The following is a 25,219-nucleotide window of genomic DNA, read 5'->3' as shown; positions in this document are numbered from 1 at the left end:
AGATAGCCCAAACATTACTTAAGGTTACTCACAAACAGAGAGAGCTGTTCCCGGTAACATTTGCTTCACTACAGAGCTCCCCAGACGATCAGTAAACCGTGGTACCATTGCTGACCTTGATTGCTTCATGGGGGCTCACAGTATAGCAATGACTGCTTGTGATGTACAACCATTTCCTGAAACTCCATGGTCTTAAACATGATTTAGTTATGGTGCCATATGCCCAGCATGGTCTAGCACTGGTTAGGCATGGTAAATCAGGGCTGGCTATGTTAATAGTTCATGATTTAACTGTAAAGAATGGTTTAAACATGACATTTCTGGTTCATCACTTAATCCTTAATTCCATATAATTATTAATAATTCCAATCTTACCTGATGCAGTTATAAGGCAGCCCACCTCATATTTCCATTACACTAGCACTTGTATTCTCATTATAAGGCAGAACAGAAAATCGTTCTCTTACCTATTCTAGGTCACCTCAATCTCAGTCATAGGAAAACAACAATTGATTAATGTGAAGGTGAACAAAAGCCTAAAGCTTCTCAGAGTTTGAGTTCTTCTAAAGCAAATAATTGTAATATAAATACAAACAAATACCCTCAAGAAGAGTTATCAATCAATCAGTCAATCTTTATTTTATATAGCGCCTTTCATAGTGGACCACCATCACAAAGTGCTTTACAAGATACAGCGAAAATCAATGCATAATACATTAAATACAAGGCTAAGATGTGAAAATTCTAAAACATTGTGGATGCGTATGTCATATAGAATCATAAGAAGATACAGTGAAAGATCACAAGTAGCAGAGACACAACATTATGTGTATATCATATAGAGTCATGAGTTATAGTCTAATAAACCAAAAATGTTCATTGTAGAAGAACTCAAACTCCCCAATGCTGTGTCAGTAACTGATCGCTGCTATTCCTACGACTAGGGTGTTTTCAATGTTGTCTGCGTTCCTTCATGAGGCAGTGGTTGTCAACCTTTTCAAAGAGGAGACCAGCTATGTGTCGGACTACTACCAGCATGGCACCAAAAACATAAATATTTCAATGACAAACTGAGTAAGTACCAGGTACTTTAGAAGACTCTTCCGCAATACAAAATGTAAACAAAAATATATTTGGGGCATAATGTCCTTGTAATTGCAAATCCCAGCAGGGTGCATTTTAGCAGGGATTGATTAAGTCTAACATGGTAAATATTTAATAATCTTCGAGAACAGATGGATAAATTGCAGCAAGGATGTTGTAAGGCGGAAGCACAGAGCTTGTTTGTTGATGCAATGATGTTGCAGATTAGTGGTTTGTCCACATGGGATCTCCTCAAAGACCACAAGTGGTACTCAGACGATAGGTGGTCTGAGCCTCTAGAGCCTAGAGGGTATGTGTAACGGGGGAGATCTGTGCTGACTATCTGGCGCATGCGTGGTACTGCAGGAAGAGGGCAGCAGCCTCGTAGATCCGCCTGTCAGTCATGGCAGTGACACGGAGAGGTGGGGAAGAGGGTGTGTTGGCTTTCCCTCTCTCTGAGTGGCTGATAGGTGGGCCTTGGGGGGTTGCTCGGCCCATAAGTACTGCGCTGGGTTATGCATTCGGGTGGCCGTAATTGGAAACACACAGAGACGCTGGCTGAGAAGGCCAGTGGTTGGAGCGAGCGACCAAAACAGGCAAGCACGGCTGAGGAAGACTGCCAGCAATAAATAAATAATTTATTAAAATATATTGTTACGTACCCGAAGGGACGTGTGTAGTGATCGGGGAACCTTGGCCACCCCAGTGTATAGTGCATAACAGCGTAGGACGGAAATCCCTAGCTGACCGGCTTAGCGGTAGTAGGGGCACTGCATAGCAGCACCTTTATTTTGTAGTTTTATTTTCCCTTTTCATTTCGCCTTTTGTTTTCATTATTATTTTGAGCACCTGTGAGTGCACGAGTATTTCTACTGTTTACCAGTATTGGTATTCCTATGGTCCTGTGTACCGTTGCCAGTACTCAGGCCACGGACAACAGCGCCCTCTGCGAGCCAAAAGAAAAACATCAAAAATAATAAAACTGGTCACCAGTGCAGTGTTTTCAAATAAAACTTCTGTCTCCCGTGTGTGTCAGTGAATTGCCCACCACCCTTCCACAGTATGATATACTTGCAAACATTACTGCAGTGTACAGTATGTGAAATGACGACTGCTGCTTGTCACACATTTACATTGTATAACAGTGGCTTCAGTGGCTGTTGGTGTCTCAGGCAAATTCCCATTTATATTTGCCCAGTTTGTGAATGGATGGAATTTAATTTGCATGAGGCTGTGAAGATTAACAAACAATAAAACACTATTTGTCTTGTATCATTTTAAATGCTAATAATCTGCCTTTTTAAAACCCCAGTGATATTGGTGGTTAGCGGGCTCAGGTTTGGGTAATGCATTCATTTAAAGGAGGAACAAGCACAAATGAAACACACTGTGGTGTGAACTGTCATACAACATGATAGCCAGAAGCTTCTCCTCCTATGCAGAATGGTTTTCTTTTTGTGTATATGTATGTTTATATGTGTATTGATGTGTAGATGGAACCTTTTTATAGTTTCACTTATATTAAACGATACAACAAAGAGCAATAATAGACATAATCATGTCATCCCCTGTAGGTACTTTGTTAGAACAGTCACACAGTATGTTGATTTATAGATAGTCAGAAGTCCTGTTTTGGGGGTTACCACAGGTAGGGTCAGGAGTTTGCTGTAGAGGACAAGGTGGAGCAGTTCTGCAATGTATTCTTGTGACAGAGATCGAATGATTCTTGGTGTTAGATCTCCCTCTCGACCTGTGAGGGCACGGTGCAAGAGGAACAGAGTACCCTTAATTAAATGGCACGACAATTTATTCCGTAGGGTAGGTGGAAGTCGGTCTTTTAGGAGAGGAACGGAGCTACGGTATCCAAACTCAATGACCCAGACGGTAAATGGTGTGGCATCCGAGGATTGGAGGAGCAGATGCGTTCGTTAACTTAGGGGTCATGAGCGAGGATATAAATAGGGGGGTAGCGTACGTGATCTGTTCCTTTGTAAATGGTTAGAACAACCTAAAAGGAGCCCGCTGTTTAAGTGAATACCGTGAGTGTTATTTGTGAGTCTGTGTGTTAACACTGTTTGTCTTGTGTTTGTTGTATTCAAAGAATACTAATCCACACGATCCGGAGCTGCAGCCGCAGGCCAGCGTAAAAACCGGACATCACTGCTCACCTTTTCCACTACAGGAACCGTCTTTGCACCACTAACGAAATCACGCACAGTCTGTGTATATGTGTTTTGTGTGGGTGAAAGAACTGGACTTTGGGTTACGGGTCAAACCCGCTGGATTATAAACAGAAGTGTTACACGCCGCTGTACCACTTCTTTCACTATTGTTTACAGGTTTCGCCTTAAGGCTCTGGACATTTAATAATTTAAATAAACACCCTTGCACCTGTACAACATTGTCTGTGTGATTAATCCGCTCTGCACTGCACTCACCTGCACGTATTCACCACTTTGCCACAATACTGTATTATAACATGTATTAAAACACAAAAAGTGCAGGAAATCTAAACAGGGCCCTTGTTAATTCAGTTTTATATTAGTGACATTTTGCAATAAAACTGTGCTTAACTTGAAATGTCTGAGAGGAGAGAGAAAAAAAGTGGTCACAAGGAATTTCAGTACCACCAAGTACATGGAAGGTGAAAAGAGCCTCACGGACAATGGGACTGTCAAGATTTATTAACCTCTGCAAATTAAAATCGATGTTCACTCGGAAATGAATGTTCCCTGTAACCATTTCAAGGAAAGGATATTTCTTTTCCCCTTTTGTTTTCATTTTTATGTCGATTCCCTGAGCTGAGCAGAGCTTGCTGATTACATTAATGAACCCCTGCTGGTCCAGATAGTGGCAGGACCATGTCTGTTTGGTGCACAGAGTTGACAGAGCGGGGACTCTGGTGTCTGCTGGAGAAATGACCCAGTGGGAATGAAAGCAAACCGGACAGGCAGTAAGGTTTGGTGCTTGGGAGACATTGGAAGAATGTAATGTAGTAAATAAACACAAGAATGATATTGTAGTATAAAATGGAATATGAGCGAGGGCCACCCATTTGGACTCTTGTCAGTTCATTAAAAAGGATAAAAGCTGAAAAGTGCTCTGGAAAACCTAGTGGCAGTGTTACTTTAGTTAAATATCCATGCAGTCTGTGTACTGTACTCTGTAATCTTGTGCATTCATATAAAATAGTATAATCACTGGATCAGCTGGGACAGAGCAGATGTTTGTTTGTACTGTGCCATTAGGTCTGAGGCCTTCTCTCTGCGCTGGAATGACATTGTTAATAAAAAAAGGAAAGAAACAGACTGAATATGGAACGACTGCTGATGTGTTAACGTGCCAAGCATAACTTGAGTTCTAAAGCAAAAAAGAAAGAAAGAAATATGCAATACAGTTATAGCAATAAACTCTGAATTGAAGGTTCTTTTGAAAAATTTTAACGATGCTTTGGGTGACAGAAAAACATTTCTGTCACAGACAGTCCAAGTCTTCTGTGCCTTCAAATAATCAACTGTATAGTATATCTTCATTCAAATAAACAAGGCAACCCACATATTTAGCATCTGACCCTCAAAGCAGATATGTCCTGCACTTGGGCTACAAGGGCCTGCTAGTGATGCAAAAGCAGCTATGAGATCTCATACCCATGATTTGACCATGTCTTCTGAAGCGAGTCAAACACTGGGGTTATTAAGATCTTTCCGAGAGGGAATAGTGCATGGCTGTGGGCGTTTGTGTAGAGTAGTGGTTAGGGCTCTGGACTCTTGACCGGAGGGTCGTGGGTTCAATCCCAGGTGGGGACACTGCTGCTGTACCCGTGAGCAAAGTACTTTACCTAAATTGCTCCAGTAAAAACCCAACTGTATAAATGGGTAATTGTATGTAAAAATAATGTGATATCTTGTAACAATTGTAAGTTGCCCTGGATAAGGGCGTCTGCTAAGAAATAAATAATAATTTGTGACTTTTTTTTGACAAATTCTGGATCCGTCCCACAGACAACTGCTAACATTTCTTTGTCTCTCAAGCAGCTGTCATCTGAGGAAAACCTTTTTTGTGTCAAAATTGATTTTTCAGGGGGTGGGAGTGGGAATACAGTATGTGGCCAGCCTTGGTTTTCAGCCCAGCAAATTCAGTCCTTTCCTGGGGAAAGCAGGTCTCCGCTGCAAATCAGTCAGAAACTGCTGCTCCTATGCTTTCATGAATAACCTTCTCTTCCATACCATTCAAACAAGAGATGTAGAGACAGTACCGGAGCTCCATCGATCTTATATTGTTTGCCCCCTTTTTATGTGACTGTTGCATTAGCTAAGGAGTCTTATTGTAATCCTCATCGCTAATGTGATTCAGTAGCGGAGGTGGAAATGAAATGTATAATTGATAGGATCAGTAGCATGCGGGGAGGAGAAGAAAAAGGTAATTATGGAATTGAAAAATGAGGCAGGAATGTAAAACAACCCGCTTTTTTGGTGTTATATAATGTGGGTATTTGTGATAGATGGACTTCTTTGTTTTGTAAGAAGCTGTTGTGTGGCCTTTGGAAGAAAAAAAAAAACTAAGAAAATCGTGTATATTTTAAATGTGGGAAACTAGTTATCATCAAAGCTGATATGAAGGCCATCCCTCCATAATTCTATAACTTAATTTAGTATATTATTAAAATGAAAAGTAGCCAGGAGTTTGATGTCAAATAAATTGTTCATCCCTTGTAACTGCATGATTAACTTATATTAAGAAACTTACAGTCAGCCAGGTAGAACTTGCAGTGATAATTATGATCAGCTCAGAGCAGGTTTACCAGGGGTTTAACCTCCTGGAACCTGGTCATTTCAATAATATACCTTCATAAGAGAAGTTATGAAACCCAGGACTTGATGCAGGGCTAGTGTTAGTTTCAAGCTTTTAAAAAGAGCAATAAAATACAGCACATACTGTAGCTGGAGAGCTCTCAACTGTAAATTCCTCTGATGTCTGTGAACCGCACTCAATACCTGCGTGATTTCATGCCGCTCAGGCACCCATGTCAGATTTCTTAGTCAGCCAACATGATCCTAAAGTAAAAAAAAAAAAAGCTAATGCATTTTCCAGTGACTAGGGTCATAAAAATGGGTTATTGCGTCTCTTCTCCCAGACCGTGCAAATAGGGCCCAGTTCACAGAGATTGGGTGCAGTGCTTCGTAGCAAATAAGAAATCCACTATTTGAAGATGTGCAGTATGGTTTTGAATTTTTGGTTTTGTATTATTAAATATATTTCAGAAGGATGTTAATGCCAATGGTTAAAAATGTTTGGGCTGTATGCATTTATTGTCAATTGTTATCAGCATAGCAAACAACCCCTTTTTGTGAAATCAAAACAAACTGGAATGTAAACAAGGTTTGTGTTCCAAAGGCACTGAGTCCACAGAAGGCTTTTTCGTAAAGCGAACATCAAACTGCTAATGATACGAAACGATCAAGAAACAAGTTAGCCTACATGTAGGTGAATGCTGGAGCTCCTGATTGGACTTGCTGCTATTCATATGAAGCTTTGTATTGTAAAATCAATATTTTCTTTTTAGAAAGAACTTAGCATTGTGGTAAATACTTTGAGAACATGACCCTTAGTGTTAAACATGTTGGTATACAATGGAATATGATTGTATGGGGGCACTGCAATGTTGTAACCCTGCAGCCAGATCCACAGCAGTAGGGGTCTGTGATGTGAGTTTTTTAATCTTTCCGTGCCTGCTTAGAGGGCAGATGTGTGATTGTTTATATCAGCTTGGTTTACCAATCAAGATATGTCATTGTGTACATAACTGAATTTGCATTGAGAGTCATGCTTGATTACACAGTATTCACAGTGTATGCTCGGATACAGGGCTTTTGACTTCATTGTGACTGACTAAATGTTGGTCAGCTTAGCAGCACAGATGAAAACAAATACCACTAGAGCAACAATGTGCATTGCACATCACAGAACTGCATGGTGACTGCACATTATTATTATTATTATTTATTTCTTAGCAGGCACCCTTATCCAGGGTGACATAATTGTTACAAGATATCACATTATTTTAGTTTTATTTTTACACATATTTTTTTTTTTATATACAATTACCCATTTATACAGGGGTTTTTACTGGAGCAATCTAGGTAAAGTACCTTGCTCAGGGGTACAGCAGCAGTGTCCCCCACTTGGGATTGAACTGATACAACTGTTATTATGTATGTAGTTCTTGCCAGCATACATTCCAACTACAAAATCGTCTTACTGTAGAAATGTAGGACTGCAACAACAATACACTGGATGTATAGTGATGTTAAAATGGCAAGAGTTTGCTGACATTGGATAATACATTTAGGACACATCATGGAAACAGTAGGGCTGACAGAGGGAGGCCATTGCTAAACTCCACAGCACAAATGGCTCTGCTTTGTTTTGTCAACAGAAGTCTCTGACAGCTTGAACAATACTGTATTTCCTGTATATTGAAAATGATTTTGAGAATGTCCAGTTCTGAGGGCATCTTTCATGGACTGTAGCTGTAATTGCTCTTAGTGAATGGAAAGTGGGTTCATCACAGAGCTGTATTAGCACAGGAACAATGGTGTTTGATGTGAGGCATGTGGTACAGTGGTGGTTTTCCGGTGCAAAAGACAACACTCAGACAGCCTATGAGACAGTTAAAGTACAGCGGTTGCTTTGGAGTACATATAGGCTAGGGGTGTTTATCTGTGGGTTCACAATGATACGATACCTGGGTACATGGGTTGCGATACGATATGTAGCACGATACAGTTAGTAAAATGTGATCAATTGTTATTATGAATTTGCAGAATAAATTATTACATTTTAAAATATGTATTGCTGTCAGAAAGCTTCAAATAAACAACTAAGGGTGATTATTTTACAGCTTCTGTATGCCAGTAAGTTGTTTCTTGCTAGTTCTGTAACACGTTGCACATTTTGACAAAAAAGGGTGCAAACTTAGCACAGTGGTAACTGCTTTATGAATATGTCTAACACCATTGTGCAATAAATAAATAAATAAAACTGGTTGAAACCTGGACTTTTGGTGATACTTGAGGTTCAGAGTTGAAAACCCCAGTCTAGAGAAGCTCTTGAAGAGGCAACTTTAAAACATGTAAACAAGTTCATCAGAGAAGCTTACAAAACTGTTGTATTGATGTTTTTAGAATGCAATACAATCAAAAGGCTTATATGAACTGTGCACCCACGCTTAGCAGAAACTCCTTTCTTAGTGGAACAGAGTTTCAACCAGAGAGACAGAAAGCAGGACACCTAGGAATCCTCATTTCCTTAGGCATATTTAAAAGAAATAATATTTGCATGCAAATATGCATCCTGATTTCCTCTAACTGGCATTCAACGGAAATTCAGTTTTGCTCATTCTGCAAATAAGAGGCTTCCCAGTCACATTCTGCTGTTAATCAAGCCTATTAAAAGCCGCACAGCCTGGGGAAAGAGAAACCTTGAGAGAGGAGGTGGTGGGTCTTCTCTACTGAAATTGAATCTCACTACGCTGCTTTTTAAAGGGCTGTTTGCATTTGATATGTCCCTGGATGGATTAGGGATAGCCGAGTGAACTATTAGTAGTGCTAAAGATAATACCACATGCTCATTGACTGAACTGTCAGGTTTTTGTTTTGTTTTTTTAGTATAGGTGTGCCATTTGAGTGTCATTTAAATTCACCATAAAGTGCAGTACATGCAGATGCTGACGTCCTTGTGCAGGCAGTCAGGGGAGCGCAGGTTCACGTCATGGCTTTGCTAAGTTGCTGGTCTTCAATAGGGATTCCACAGCTCCAGAGGGTTAGAGACTGCCGTTTTGCTAACTACATCTTTTAGAAATCCCTCATAAAGAGTATCATTTTTTTTTTTAATGTATAAAAATTGAAAGGTTATTACAGTACAAAGAATCCACTGCTATACATTTTTTTGCAACAGCATTTTTAAGCTATGGATTTTTAGTTGGAGTCCTTTTCTTATCAGGACACACAATGCCACATGGAAGTCTAGTGTATGGAAAATAACCTCCTGAACTGAGCTCAATCTCCCCGACTGCACTTCTGACAATGACTCTCCCCGTAATTTAATATTTTCTTTCAACCTTGATTTATTCAAGCTATTTTTTTTGTTGTCCATCAAAATGATTTGCTCAACTGGTGTAATTCATTTGGTTGAATTCAGAGCAGCTCTAATGCGCTTATATCACGCAACCATTTTTGAGACCCATTGCTTCTGTCAAAATCTGAATGTCTAAGGCAGCTAACCAAAAAAGAAATAAAAAAATTAAAACATTTTTAAAAAGAGCTTGACTGAGCTGTCTATGAATAATCATGGGGCTGTGTGCTGAGTTTTCATTTTCTTTTACTTAAATTAAATGCATCTAAAAAATGAAGTTTTGTTCTATAAATGTTAATGTTTTCTGTTAGCTCTCTCTCCATTGAGAAGGGGACGTTACCTGTGTTAATGACACACATTGCTTGTGTAAAAGGAAGCCAAATTGTGTGAGCCAAGGAAAGGACTGATTTCGGTCCATGATTAGCTTCTTGTTTTACCTGGAAGTGACTGGATCACCAAAGTAAACTCCTCTTTGGGTGCTATATTTAATAACATTTTCTTTTTATGACTAGAAGAAATAAGATACTTACAAAAAAAATAAAACGCTATTAAATACAGTTTTGTTAAATGCGATTAGCGGGTTGTCAAAGTCTTGATTTGGTCTGGGCCTTAGTATGAGAATGATAAGAGCTTGTTCCCTGGCTGCAGTGTAATCAAATCAAATCAAAGTGTATTTATATAGCGGCCTTCATACAAAATAGTCAAATTTATAAAAACAAAACAAACAAACAAACAAACAAACATGTAATGGGTTGACCACTAGATGTCATGAGTTCCCGCATGTATGCACGCCTCCGGAAAATCCACAGCTGCTTTCCTTAACGAATTCTGGATAATAGTCCATTGGTTAACTGCTTGTTAAAGTTAATGACACCTCTATAGAAATGGCTTAGCCGATAGCTTTGTGATGGGGGTATAGAGGCGTAAGGAAGCTGAAGTAACAAAAAGAAACCCAAACTCGAGTAAGAGATCTAGTGTTTGTTCTACATGAAGTACTGTTTAGTTAGCGCTCCAGCTGAGAGCTATGTTTATTTTGTTTGTTTTATTAGCGGTTGTTTCGCCACCGCGGTGTAAGAAAAATCAAACCAACACCGGTTTAAAACAGTAAATCAGGACTCCAGCCTGATAATTTACACTGTCCTCGGCCACTCTGTCGCATTACAATTAGCAAAAGCGTGCCATCAGCAGTTTAAATACAGTATACAGATGTCAATGGTGCTCAATCACTGAGGACAATACATCAAAACAAGTCCTCGTGGGTAAGCAGCTTGTTATATGATCACAATTGTGTTTACTCAATGCTGCAGAATCCTTTTTACTGTAGTATACTAGAGAAGCGATCGCCTTGTGAGGGTGCCTAGTTTAACTGCCGTGCGGTGTTACGTGTAATGGCCTTTGAATTAAAATGACATTACAGTACAGTATTTTACTGCCAAGACTACCACTGCAGTTAAGCATCAGTGGCTTACTTAGTTTCAGTTGCGATGCAAATCTTACAGTTTTTCAACCGACTGCAGCTAGTCCAGAATGCCGCTGCCAGGATCCCCCCATCTTGCCCAGCTGCACTGGCTACCTGTAAAGTTCAGGATTATTTTCAAAACTCTCCTGCTCACCTACATACCTGTACAATGCAGTGGCGCAGTCACGTTTGATTACAAACAATGCAGTGTTTCCTGCATCATTGCACTATCCACGCTGCGTATGTGCCTAATCATGCGAGATGTGATCTAATTCAAATTCAAAAACAGCTTTTTGGCTGTACACGTCATTGCACTTGATCAAATACCATATTACATGTAGTCAGTTTGCCCCGAAATGATTCTTATAAGCGGATTGCTTGATTCTAACAAGTGGATTATTTTACATTGGTTGGTATAGCAATGATTTGGTCCCAGTGGTTTTGATCACTATATGTGGTTGATTTTTATATCAGTGATTCTTATAAATGGACTGCACTGTACTGGAATTTTGAATATAATTTTAGATGAAATATGACATTTGTAAAGGACTAAAACCCTATTTTTATATTTAAATATGAAACACATAATGGAGGCACCATCTTCTATATTAAGACATTAATATTAACTCATATGTTTGTATATTACCAACATAGTGGGGGTGGCCTAGGATATTGAGGTATTAATGTTAAATATTATATCTTCATAAATATGCACTACACCTCTGGTGTTTCATTTACAGCTTCCATGAACCTTCAGGATGTTAAACATTTTTTAAGGTTGCCACATTTTCATACTGCATTCATTTGATTATTATTCTTGCAATAACCATGGATGCTCCAGAACCTTATTAAAGCATCTAAAGTAGGAGCGTGAGTACTAATGTTCTTGTTATAAATTCAAACAAATGACCATAGAATATTTAAAAAGACCAGGCACTTGTTATTTGAGATACAGAACATAATGTTTTTCTTTCTTTTCTTTTTTTTGTTTATAGTCCTCTTAAAGTAATCTCAGCCCCTCTGGGTTTGCATATTATTATTGTGTTATCTGTTTATTATGCCATGCGATGTGTTCTTTATCATCTTGTATTACTGTTATGCACTCAGATATTTGGCATGTTACAGTAAATGAAATAAGCAGGTGTTATCACTAGGGCACTCTCTGACAAAGCCTGAGCAAGGTGGGGTTTCAGTAGGCCAGTATAAAACCTACTGCAAGGGGTGTGCACCACTCATTTCTTTCCCCCATAAAAAGGGAGGTCTAAAGCTGGCTTTCGTTGAGCATTGTCGTAAAGGGGCTGTACCTTTTGTAATATTTAGGTATAGCCAATGGAATGGCTGCTTGTTGTCATGAAATTGTTATTTTAATGTTGTGGTTTCCTAGCTACTCTAGGGAGTAGGTTAAAACACTATTTTTTCATTTAAGGCTTCATTTCAGAATGTGCACTGTCACATTAAGCACTTTAAAAACAGCACAGAAGTATGATTTACAGTGTATCCAATCAGATTTTGCAACTAAGTCCTCAGAACGTCTTGGGCAATCACTTTAGGATACTTCTTTCACTGCAGCGGCTTCTTGTATACTTGTATACCATAGTCACACACACACCCCATAGTTACATCTACACCTTCATCTTCAGTAATTGTTTCTTCAATGCTAAACGTAAACAAAAACAAATTAAAAGTAAAAAAAACAAAACAAATATACCAAAAAAAAAAACATTATTTCTCTTTGACAAGGATTTAATGTGAAAATTTCTGCTGAAATGTCCGTGTTTTAACAATTACTGTTGGGGAGTAGTATGTTGAAGGTGCAGTATAATACCATGGTGAACACACAGAAGTTACAGTAACACACAGTAAAAGCATGGTTACACATTGACAGGAATGGTAATTGCAGATTGGAAAAGCATAGACAGACAAATGATTGTAAAACTTTGTCTTGGTAAACTAAAGGGTAAGGTCTACAGTATCATAAAAAAAAAAAAAAAAAAAAAAACCCATTAAATTAAGATGCTTATTTTAACATAAATATATACAGTATATGCTGTTGTATCGTAGGTTGGCCATTATAAAGTGGAAAGACCTATGTTTGGGCCACAAAAAGTCTGAAAATAACATGATTGTGGTACATGTAACCCTTCATTGCAATGCGAGGGGGTTCATGCTGCTGTTCAGTAAGGCTGCTTCATGCTGTTTTTTTGTTGCTGTTTCTTTCAGAGCTCCAGAGATTATCCTCGGTTTACCATTCTGTGAAGCAATCGATATGTGGTCGCTGGGATGTGTCATTGCAGAGCTGTTTTTAGGGTGGCCGTTGTATCCGGGGGCGTCAGAGTATGATCAAGTAAGTTTCAAACTTTCTGACGTTAATCCTGCATGATATTTGTAATGAAATGATACTGGTACAGGGTATTGTAGTTCTCTTTGAAGATATTTACATGTGCAGAACCACGTTCTTTCCTCACTTATGGGGCTTGGGGACATACTAGGATTTACAGTGAAGCCTGATTTTTAGTGTCATTGGAATTGTGCACATCCTCAAATTGGACTGGTGGGATGGTTGAGGTTTGAACCAGAGGACAATCTTGGGGGGGGGGGGGGGGGGGGGGGTCTCATTGAATACCTGACCCGTCCACTCAGCTTCTAGGATCAGAATCTAAATTCCTATCATTTCAGCATCCTGCATCAAGATGGAAGTATCCACAATTTGAAATAAAGATGGAGCTTTATACCAAAATGTGGAAATTATAAAGAAACAAAGAAACATGCAAACGATGTATTGTATTGTATGTGTTGTTTTTCTGCTGCATAAACACTCACACATGAACATGGTGATTATAATATCACCCTGTGGCTCCTAAGAATTTTGTAGTTCCTAATGTGGAATGCCAGACATTAGTGAGGACCACTGGCCTAGCACTTGTGAAAATGCATTCTAGCATCTTAAATCTTAACTTGAAAGTCATTATTACCATTACTGGTTAGAATGCAGAATGGCCTTTTGAGTCTAAAGAGTGACTGATTGAAATACTGTACCCAGGCACCAAGGTCAATCATACTTGCTCTCAATGAATCATAACACTTTAAAAGGTTCTGAAATGGGTCCGTTCTATTATACTTAGTGACACTGAAGTCATCTATGCAATCCTGATTGTTCTCTTAATATGTCACAATTATAAGTTTGTATTTTAACTTGATAATGACTGTGATAATACTGTAACTTCAACCGTGACTTAAATCCTGCTTCAGTGGTTTTTCTTTGTTACCAGTAGAAAGAGGATTTGTCCAATGAGCATCATTGTGTATCCAGATCACACGCCCTCCTGCACCAAAGCTTGTTTTCTCTTCCCACAGTAGCCATTCATTTCAATCAGAGCAACTACATTGTCGCAGGTTGGAGGGCAATTTAAGGAGGGTTTTTTAAAAAGGTCCAAAAATCTAGTCAGTCCCTGTGCCTTGGCAGATATGATTTAAATGTCTTTCGTGAGTGCCTGTAAATGTGAAACTCAATCCAATATAAATATCTTCAAAGTTGTGTTGCCTTGAACAGATTATCTTGCTATAGTTATCAAATATCAGAAAAGGGGCTCCCGAGTGGCGCATCCGGTAAAGGCACTCCGCGTGGAGTGCAGGATGCGCCCTATAGCCTGGAGGTCGCCGGTTTGAATCCATGCTATTCCACAGCCGAGCGTGGACGGGAGCTCCCAGGTGGTGGCACACAATTGGCCGAGCGCCGCCCGGGTTGGGGAGGGCTTAGGTCGGCCAGGGTGTCCTCGGCTCACCGCTCACCGGGTTCCCAGTTTTATTAAGTGCACTGCACCGCACCTCACCCCACCGCACCGCACCTACTTCTTTTTTATGTTTTCTGGTTTGTATGTTTGTTTTTATGAAAGCTTGTAAGGTTTATATCTCCATGTAGGACTGATATGAAAATGTGTATACAGCTTATAATGGTGGGGGAAAGAAAAAGGCACAGTTTAATTTTTAACAGATATAACAGACTGTTTCCCTTAAACACCCCAAACATCCACTGGCTTTATAGCTCTATGAGCATACAGTAATCATTTATGAGCACTAATTGGAGTGGTTTGCCATGTCTGGCTAACAACACTTCCATTTTGGTGAAGTACAAAAGTATAAATTCAGTTCCTGTTTTACAGGTAATAAGACCCGAGGTGAGCCTTACACATGCACAGAGTCTCACAGAAAAGAAATGGAGAGACGAAACAAAATCGTCTTTTAAAGTCTAGAATACAGTAAATATCAACAGCTGCACAATGAGAAATTTGTGAGAATGTAGTTATGCTAACAATGCATGAAAGCTTTAAGTGTTTTATTAAATACATGTTTTTACATCCTAATGTAAAATATGAACACAAGAATTGTGTTGTTTCCATCAAATTGTTTCCCGTTCTATCTAATCTTCTGTTTTCTTCTTTGCCTTTCAGATTCGGTACATTTCTCAGACGCAGGGTTTGCCAGCGGAGTACTTGTTAAGTGCTGGGACAAAGACAACAAGGTTTTTTAACAGGGATCCAGACTCTGCTTATCCACTGTGGAGGCTCAAGGTAGGGTTAAAGTCCAGCTTAATTTTTACCCCAGATTTTTTAGGGTATAAAAAAGGGGCATGTGGAGGCCACAGGAGGCTTTCTGTTAGACTGAAATTTGGACTTTCTTACAAGTACAAAATAACCCTTAAGTAAAAGTTTGCTGGTATGGAGACGTTGTCAGGTTTATGAATTGAAAACTTACCAGATGTCAACGTCATTTAATTTTTTTTGTAATAAAAATATCAGAGAGAAAACAAAAATCACCCTAGTGTTCTTATGTCAGGCACTATACCTGTTTAACCTGGAGTAGAATGTTACCCATAGGTTAGGTAGGGCAGGTTAGAGCAAATAAACCTATTTTAATGACTATAGTCTGCTTAGTAATTTGACAAGAGTGAAGCCTTTTTCAGTTATTTTCAGTTTAAGAAAAAAAACATATCTGAATACAACATTTATCCAGCAGATTAATTAACATTCGCTGACAATACATATTGGGACCTGACAGATTTTTTTAACTGTACCATACTAAAAATACCATATCTAGTTATTAGTTTGTGGAAAATTATATTTAATCATACAGGATTAAACCAAATACAGAGAGTGTTTTCAATTATTTCTATAACTTTAACATGCTCTTAGTCAACTTACTTTGAATTCATTCACAGGTAAAACAATAGGAAACTAAGTCAAGAAGACACAAGTTTTGACTTGTGCCTTGCTCATTAAAACAATCGCAGCGGCTTTGTGGTTGCGATCGCAGGTCACATGAAATAAACCAAATGAAATGAAGTTTTAAATACTGGTATTAATAGGATAGCTAATTCCAAGCTATTACAGTAGGTACGATATGTATCTAACTCGTTCTGTCATCATCTGCATGGCATCTGGGCAGCCTTATTAGATTCATATCATGCCTATTATCATGGAATCAGCTTGCCTGTGCATTTAAGAAGCCTGTTTTTATTCCACAGACATCAGAAGACCATGAGGGCGAGACAGGAATCAAGTCAAAGGAGGCGAGAAAGTATATTTTTAACTGTTTGGACGATATGGCACAGGTATGATTTCATGATTGAAAACAGACTGAGCAGGAAAAACAGTAAAGTACTGTATGGGTAATCTCTGCTTAGGTCCACTGTATGTAATGTTTATTATGATAACCATGCTCATATACTGTCTCTCGCTGCCAGGTCTTAAACTCTTGAACAAGCTGGCTCCTTCATACAACAGTTCAGGCAAAATGACTGGTCGAATGCAACAGGTTATAATGTGTCCCCTGCAATAAACTGCATAGGTGAACAGTAGGGACTGTCACCTTATGCAGCAGTTCCTGTTATTGTTAAATTTGCCAGCTTCCAGGAAAAACCCCATCTGACTAGGTTTTTTGTAAATGATTATTTACCCAATGTAATTGCTGGGGAGATTATTTTAGTTGCAGCAATGGATTAGTGTTCCGATTCATACAGTTGGACTTTCATGCAATGCTTTTGTTTAAAAGAATAAATGTATTAAGAAAACAGCCAATGGCTGACCTAGAAGTAATTGTCTTTGATGATTTTCAAAGTCTATGTTTCTGTCGCTTTTTGATAAAAATGATGGTCCAAATTCATGACAAGGATAAAAAATGGCAAATTCAATATCATTTCACAGTCTAAAAATAGGTATGTCAAGATATTTACAGCCGAAAAAACAGCATTGTCACATTTAAAATGGATAATTTTCTCTAGAGTTATTATACAACAAATGTTCCTAAATATTTAAATGCTTAACTGAAAAACAGTAAATACTAAATTGTAGAATATTTTGTTTTTTGAATGCATTTTAAAGACATTCTATTTTCACCACCAGCGAATTATCAAACAAAATAAAAACATAAATACATGTAACAATAAATAACCACAGACATGTGAAATGTCCCCTTCTTGTACTGAGCGACCTTTAGCAGAAATATTTCCGGTCTTTGATGCAGCTGGTGTCTTTTTCATTGAAGACATTTTAAAGAAATCCTGCAGCTCTATGCAGTGTGTTCAATCATTTACCGGAAGCAAACTAAACCAGCTGCCATGATCCTAAATGCAGTGCAACAGGTAGTGCGTAAATAAGGTATTTTGAAGTGATAAAAAATATGTATATTTACACTATGTTAAACAGCAATTGGTACATTTCACGGAAACTGTGAAAAGATTACAGCCTTACCCATAATGCCTGAAGCGTGGCAGAGTTCCGGTTTGAATTAGCTTTGTAACAACTAAATTAACTACAGAGGGAGAGGCAAGTGTGTGATTCACCGATTTAAAAGCCTTACCCTTGTGTCATCTGAATATACCAGTTCCTTCCTGGGGATGGTGTTGAAATAATGTCCAATTAATTCATAACATAACAATATTTTCTGAACTCATCTGTGACAGAAAGTAGCATTGCTAATGATGCTGGTTTTTAAATAGACCTGTTGCTAAAGTCATCTGTAGCTAGGAAAGAGACACAGAGTGTTTCTCAAACTGCAGGCACTAGAATCCACTATGGTTGTGGAAAAGTGCTGCACTAAAACTGTATTTTCCATTTGCTTTTTTTCCTTCTGTGCTGTTTTTTTAGGTTTTTTTTTTGGCATTGTTTTGTTTCAAAGACAGCTAATTAAACCCCTATGTAAGCTTTTCATCTGTTGAGGTCCTTAAGGACTGGCTAAACAGAAGCTAGTATCTACTTGTAAGAGTTACATTAGAAGATTGAGAACAGGGATGTCTGTTTTTGCTGTCTCCATGTACTGTATTAAACACATCTAACAGAAACTTCTAACTAAACCAACTGTCCAGTGGTAGAAGTTGTATTCAGAAACCTCAGGGGGTTGTCAGTTGCTATGGTTTCAAACAAGACATAGTTAATATTTTACAAAGATGCAGGTTCATTGTAAAGTATGACCACTACTTCCATCTGAATGACAGCTGTGTTTACACTCTTCATTAGTACATTTAGTTTTAATAATGTCTAGCATGTCAGCAGATGGCACCCACTGCACACGTACTTACTCTATTTTTATGCACCACTTAAGGGCAAACCCACTTATTTCTGAACAATAGGAAATAATTATTGCTCAAGAGGACGGAACAGGAGCTGTTGCCACCCCTGCACAGGCTGCAGTTCTCATTGTGAGTGTTCACTGGTGAGGGCCCGGATGGCTTTCAGACTTGAATGAGAACCTGGAAACACCTAAATAAACGTTTAAATGAGAATTAGAATCCAGAAGTCATTGTGAATTACTTCTTGTTGAAAGGTTTGTCTAATTGTAAAACCAGTCAAACTTGTATTATAGTTCACCTGTATACTGTAGAAGGACTTCCCCTTTCTACAGACGTCACTCCCTTTTTCATATTAAATCACCTGGATATAGTGGTTATATATTTTCAAATACTGGTGGACCGTGCACAAGGTCCTAATAACAAACCTAGTGCTTTTCTTAAACAAGCAACTTTATTTTTAAAACAAACAACGTTCTCAGCAACAGTAAAGAAAGATTTCACGAACACCAAATCCTTTACAAATCAACAAAACAAGCTTTTAAACCACATACGTTCACCCCAAATGATACTGGGGTGGCAGGGAATTGATTAATTAATTGTCATATATTGATGTAGCTGCTAAAACTATGGAATTAACCTGTATATGGCAAATCCTAAACAGGGTCTTTTTACACAGGCACATAAATAGTCTTAAAAAATGCTGAGATTCTTTTTTGAAACAAAGGCCTGGTTTTGAAAACTTCCTGACATGTATAAAAGTCAGCACTTCCTGAATTTGTTTCCAGTTGATTAATACCACGAGCCTGAAGCTAGTGTCTCCTTGCCTTCACTGACATTCTGTGATGACTCACAGGGAGATAAAATACTTGGTGGCGACTAAACCAACCTTTCCATGAAATAATGGCTTCTGTTGCTGCAGTGGGGAGATACCATCATACACTGGCAGCTGTAATGAAATCATTATCGATTCTCTTTTGTTACAGGGTTCACCCCCTCATTTATTTTCATGTCTCTTGATATAGGCCTATATTATTCTTTGGATGTTATAAAGTCTCCGTTTTTTTTTTTTTGTTTTTTTTTTCTATCTTGATACGCTTCTCTTCAGTAGTGAGTAACATGAGTAACGTATTATGAAATCTTGCACACAGGCTACCTTTCCCCAATACAGTATTGTTAGTTATTTAAGATCATTTGTACAAGCAACCCCACCTCTTTTACCAGGGGACATGTTCCGTATTGGAACTGAGAAAGAGAGAATTGTATGTGAGGGAGGGGTCTGTGTGTGTGTGGAATAATTTTCAGAAAATGTGTCTTTGGTGTTTGACTGGCAGACAATCAGATAACTGGAGCTATAGCGTAGAAAAGGCTGCTCTTTTTATTCAAAACTGAATACAGACTTTAATGCGATGTGGTGCATCTCAAGAAGCTTCAAACATATACTTATTTAACAGGATGACTAGTTATGATCAAAACCTTCCTTAGGGCACCTTACTGTATATGAAAAATAAATATATTAGTATATTTCATGTATGGTTATTAATAGTTCTTTATCATACCGGCAGATTGAAAATGATTCAGCCTAATGATAATGACATGAGGTCAGACGCTATCAATGATATTGCTGTATATATATATATATATATATATATATATATATATATATATATATATATATATATATATATATATATATGTTTCACCTTTTCTTCCTGCAGGTGAACATGACAACAGACTTAGAGGGCAGCGATATGTTGGCAGAGAAGGCAGATCGCAGGGAGTTTATTGACCTGTTAAAGAAGATGTTGACTATAGATGCAGATAAGAGAATAACCCCCATTGAAACTCTGAACCATCCTTTTGTCACAAAGACACATCTCCTTGATTTCCCTCACAGCACACAGTAAGTTTTACCAATTTATATTATGAAATCGTGTCAGTGTTTTATAAATGTTTTAAAATGAAAATATATGTTTGCTGTAACTTGTATTTCTTTCAAAACTACACATTTTAGACCTAGATAATGAATGGATGTGCATGGCGGAGACATTTTTAGGCTATTTTGTTGACAACAATTACTTTAAAGTGTATCTTGCAGGTTTTTTTTTTTTTTTTTATCACCGAAATTGATGCAGCAGTGTTTATGAAGAATATTAGCATTATTATTTAAAAAAAAAAAAAAAAAACATTTTATAGGCCACTAAAATGTGATTAATGTGAATCACGGACCACGCCTACCAAAAACACAACCTTTTTGAACCACGTCACACGCGACGTATCAAAAGGGAAACAGTTTTCGACCTGTATGTCTGGCCTACAGGTTTGTGAGATTAAAACAAAATAATAATAGTGATAATAATATGGTGAATATGTGCATGTGGGGGGTTTGCACAAACTCCAACCTGTCAGGGCATCAGGTGCATGTCTTTCGAGGAAAAAAGAGTGCCGTATTTCACTCCTGGGTGCGGTTTGTACAAGTCAAAAGAGGACTTCACCGCGAAATCCATTCACTAAAAAAATTCTGTCATTTGTGGTGCGCACTTTCTCGACAGTGATTCTGGTGGGCGACTTACTTGAATATAGCTTGGGATTTAGAAGCAAGCAACGAGTCAGGCTGAAGTCAGATGCGGTACCTTCAGTGCACGTCAAATGTGTTTTTTTTTTTTAATATAGCATTGAGGTTTTATAGGAAACGACCATGAACACACACACACACATTTACCGAAACAAACGGTAAATGTACAGTAACCTGCAACTGATGGCTTCTTTCTTAACTCTAGAAGTTCCTGCCTCCCTGGTTCTGTTTTCTTAATATCTCTGTGACGGTACTTTGCGCTCTTTCTTGATATTGCCAACAGCCGATAAACAGCTCGGTTTGAATATTGCTTCGGCTATTTTAAACAAACGGCCAGTAAGCATTGCGTTTATGAAGCTTGCTTTGTTTAATTCAAATGCATTTAAAAGCTATAACAACACGCTGCCAATATCTGCAAGCGTGCTCTCCATCATATAAACACATTGCACAAAAAAAAAGCTAGCTTTCTTGACTGGTGTATTGAAACGTCACTGCTACACATAGCTGACTGACACACGCACACAGCCCGTCTCTCTTAAAGGGGAACGCACCAAAAGGCTGATTGCTATAACGCTTTCTTTCTGTTTCCATCGTGGAAGCTGCATTTGCTGCCAATGCCATTACTCTCGTAGCATACTTTTAATATTTATTTATTTAGCGAGGCGGTTAGTGGTCAGTTGTCTGCTGTTCTGTGACAGTCTGTGGCCTGTGATCACAGACAAAATGACAAAAATGAGTATTATAGGCCATAACAGACAATCGCTAAACTAATATAAACTAATTACAGAGTATAGATACTGAAGCGTATATTATTGGTAATCAAGCACATTACAATTTTGGAAATTACATTCACCACGCAGTGTTGCCGGTCCACCACAGATTCATCTTCTATGTTTTCAGCGGCAGGTCACCATGTGTGTTTATCTTTTCATACGTAACTTCCGGTTTTATTCCGGCCAGCACGATTTTTGAGTAGGTGTGGCCATACCACACAAAATCCATCATATCTTTGTTGTTTATTAATATTTTTTAACCGCATAAAAACAATTTTATTTCTATTGATGAAATCTATACAGAAATGTATTGGTGTGTTTGACCTGCAAGATACACTTTAAATGCATTCAGCTAGATCGAGTTTTCCGCAGGGGATAATTATATATACATATAAAAAAAAGACCTACATTTGCGACAGGAATATATTTAAAAAATATTAACTGTCAAAAATCTTATTAAATTAACAAAGAAATGCAATAAAACTACCATATTTGCATTATCCTCGCTGCCTCCGGGGCTACATTGGAGATTGCGGTACGAACTTTCTTCACAATTTGGTTTTATATATCTGAAGAAATACATATATTCAATTGTGATGGAACTCTTACTTTGTATTTCCAGCCATAGCAGGAGAGGTATTTTACAAACTCAAAATTATATGCTTATCCTTGTTTTGTCTCCACTAGTGTCAAGTCTTGCTTCCAGAACATGGAGATTTGTAAGCGCAGGGTGAACATGTATGACACTGTTAACCAAAGCAAGACCCCTTTCATTACACATGTGGCCCCCAGCACTTCCACCAACCTGACAATGACGTTCAACAGCCAGCTCAACACTGTACACAACCAGGTAAGAGTGCAGCCTAGCTAGAGGGCCCACTTCATAGCAACCTGGGCTGACCAAGGGACTTTTTCATTCTTTTAACCCCTTTTAAATGTTCAAATTCACATGAACAAGAGACATTTCCAGCTGTTTCTAATAACAGCACAGAGGCTTACTGAGTGACTTCTTTCTGTGAATGCTGATATGCTACCAGTAAAATGTATTCATAATAAATTTCCAATATAGAGGATAGCACATTCTATTGATCTTGATATGGAAAAATAGTAAATTAAAAATATGTGATTTGCACCATTCATGAAGGCCTATCTGGAAAAAATACCACCCGATGGAGTGCAATGAAATGTGCGGTACAGATTTATCAGAAACTGGTGGCACTTCAGTTCCTAAACAGCAAACAGCAGATTTTTTTTTCCAGCAAACTTGTACTGTTAAACTGCCTGTCAAACAAAGTGAAACAATTACTTAAGTGCTTTCTACATTCGTCTGCAAAGATATGCAGCCGATTAACATCATCGAGGGTAATGGTTTCAGGGAATTTTGCAATGAAATGGAGCCGAGGTACCAAATCCTGAGCCTCGCAACAATTGCAAAACATATAGTTAAGCTGCTTTGCACCACTCATGGACCTTTTTAGCCTTAGACGCCTGCATTACACTAACAGCACTCTGCAATACTGATTCTTTGGGAATTGCAAGATCTTGTTGTCCAGACAAAAGAACTCATAGGCAGTCATAGAGCAGAAAATGTTTCAGAGTGCATCTCAGAAACAATATCTGATTTTGATTTACGTGAATCAGTGATTGCTGTCAGTACTGACAATGCTATGAACTACATCAATGCAGTTGTACGCCATCTTGGCTTGGTTAATATCTCGTGTCTGGCTCACATAATTAACCTTGCTGTACAAAACGACTCAGACTATCCACCACACATTTCAATAGGTCGCTGTCAGGATGTGAGAGGTGTAGGGAAATAGTGAATGTCCAAACAGTAATTGCAAAGGCAAAAACAGTCTTGCTTATTTTTATTATAAATGATTAAAAATTATAAATGATAATAAAACAATAAAGAATAAATCCAGTATCCAGGGTGCTGGGGTTCGTGCTGTGTGGTGCTGTATTCAAGTGCAGTGAGGGGGCAGTGCAGGTGCTCCGGGTGGTAGTGATGGCTTGTTAGCTTCCACTCCCATAATGGTCTCCGTCTGCCAACAGCAAAAACAAAACAACACACAGTGCTCCGGCTGGATCAAAATGTTAGCGTAAGGGTCTGTACTCACATAGCTGCGTCCCCTTTGTACTGCTAAACTCCTCCCCCGATCAGCACGACGCCACGCTTTCTCCAATCGCCGTGCACACCACAGCTGATCAACATGGAGTTGTTTAGTAGTCTTACAGTTACGCCCTTTCACCAAGATGGCTGACTTCCAGTTCCATCCTACCATCGAGTCGGCCCATCCCTGTGACGGCGTACCACAAACCTTAATTTGTGCCCTTCCTGGTCAGGGGGTAGATTTACAGCTCAGATTCCTTCTCTCACATTCACAGTCGCCAACTGACAAGCATCTTCTGGAAGATAAACAAAAGTTGCTGGGCTTGAAAATGAAATCTAATAAATGCTTGCGTGACATGTTGGAACAGCCCCTATGATATGATCTGACGTGCGTCAGAAACAACAGGCTGCTTCACCTGCTGTTATCTTTGAAAAGAACCTCATTTGGTGTTGACAACAAACAAATATCCGTGATACACTGAAACCATTCAAAACTGCAACTGCTGCATTATCCACTGAAAAAAACCCAACAGTATCGGCTGTTCTGCCTCTTTAGCATATCCTTCTAAACCAGGTTTAAAATGTAGCACCCATTGAAATTCCAGTCGTGAGGGAAATTAAAAACAGCATTTATTCTTGAAATGTATTTGTTTACGACTGTAAGTCACACTGGATAAGGGCGTCTGCTAAGAAATAAATAATAATAATAATAATAATAATAATAATAATAATAATAATAATAATAATAATAACAAAGAAAATGAAGTCTACATTACTAAACAAGATATCATTCAGCGACCCACACTTCCACCAATTGCTACATCTATCTGAACAAACACAACTGGAAGAAATAAAAACAGACCATGATTGCAGTCATACAGGTGATATCCACACTTTGAACCTCCTCTTGTGTCAAGTACTGGACACAGGGCCCCAAGAACAACACACCACCCACTCCACCACTGCAGATGCTAAATTGATCCTAGTCCTGAAAACTGTAAAAGAGTTTTTCAAATAAAACAAAAATTTTTTTGGCTCCTGGAGTTAAATGTTTCCCTAACAGCTAGTCAATAAAAAAAGAGAAATACCTTGCCTCTGATTTAAAATCAGAACTCTGCTCTGTTCCTGCTGAAGGATTCACAGCGTGCTGTTTCATATTGTTGCCATGTTACAAATTGCACTGCCCTTGAGCTGCACTTGTCGGTGTGCACTTGCAATCACATTTTGGGATTGCTGCAAGTTTATACAAATGAAATTTATAAGAGTCGACAGGTCTCTGGTGTGGTGGGTTATTATATGTACATATTTTACCTTTCCTTGATGGAATATAATTTCCAAATATTCTAATCATATTCTCCTTTTCACTTACAAAAACACTGCAAGCACAAGTGTATTGCTTGAGGTATGGGGGAAGGGAGGGGGGTACTAGTCACAGACACATAAAAGATACCAACTAGGGTATATCTAATTATCTTATTTTTAAGAATTCTAATCTTAAAAGGACTGATATGCATCTCTATGT

At 38.5% G+C, this 25,219-nt stretch overlaps 1 protein-coding gene across 4 annotated transcripts in view; it reads left to right on the top strand.

The window, feature by feature from the left end:
• Nucleotides 1-25,219, top strand: part of LOC117420016 (homeodomain-interacting protein kinase 2-like) — an 89,523-nt gene that overhangs the window by 40,814 nt on the left and 23,490 nt on the right. For all 4 annotated transcript variants that reach the window (XM_058985726.1, XM_058985725.1, XM_058985724.1 and 1 more), the window contains exons 3-7: nt 12,896-13,019; nt 15,124-15,243; nt 16,197-16,283; nt 19,955-20,139; nt 22,272-22,434. In XM_058985726.1, coding sequence (XP_058841709.1) covers nt 12,896-13,019; nt 15,124-15,243; nt 16,197-16,283; nt 19,955-20,139; nt 22,272-22,434 — 679 coding nt within the window. The remainder of the gene's footprint in view (nt 1-12,895; nt 13,020-15,123; nt 15,244-16,196; nt 16,284-19,954; nt 20,140-22,271; nt 22,435-25,219) is intronic.

This window comes from Acipenser ruthenus, chromosome 14 (genome assembly GCF_902713425.1).
Source record: "Acipenser ruthenus chromosome 14, fAciRut3.2 maternal haplotype, whole genome shotgun sequence".
Lineage (NCBI taxonomy): Eukaryota > Metazoa > Chordata > Actinopteri > Acipenseriformes > Acipenseridae > Acipenser > Acipenser ruthenus.
This window is presented reverse-complemented; position numbering and strand designations above follow the sequence as displayed.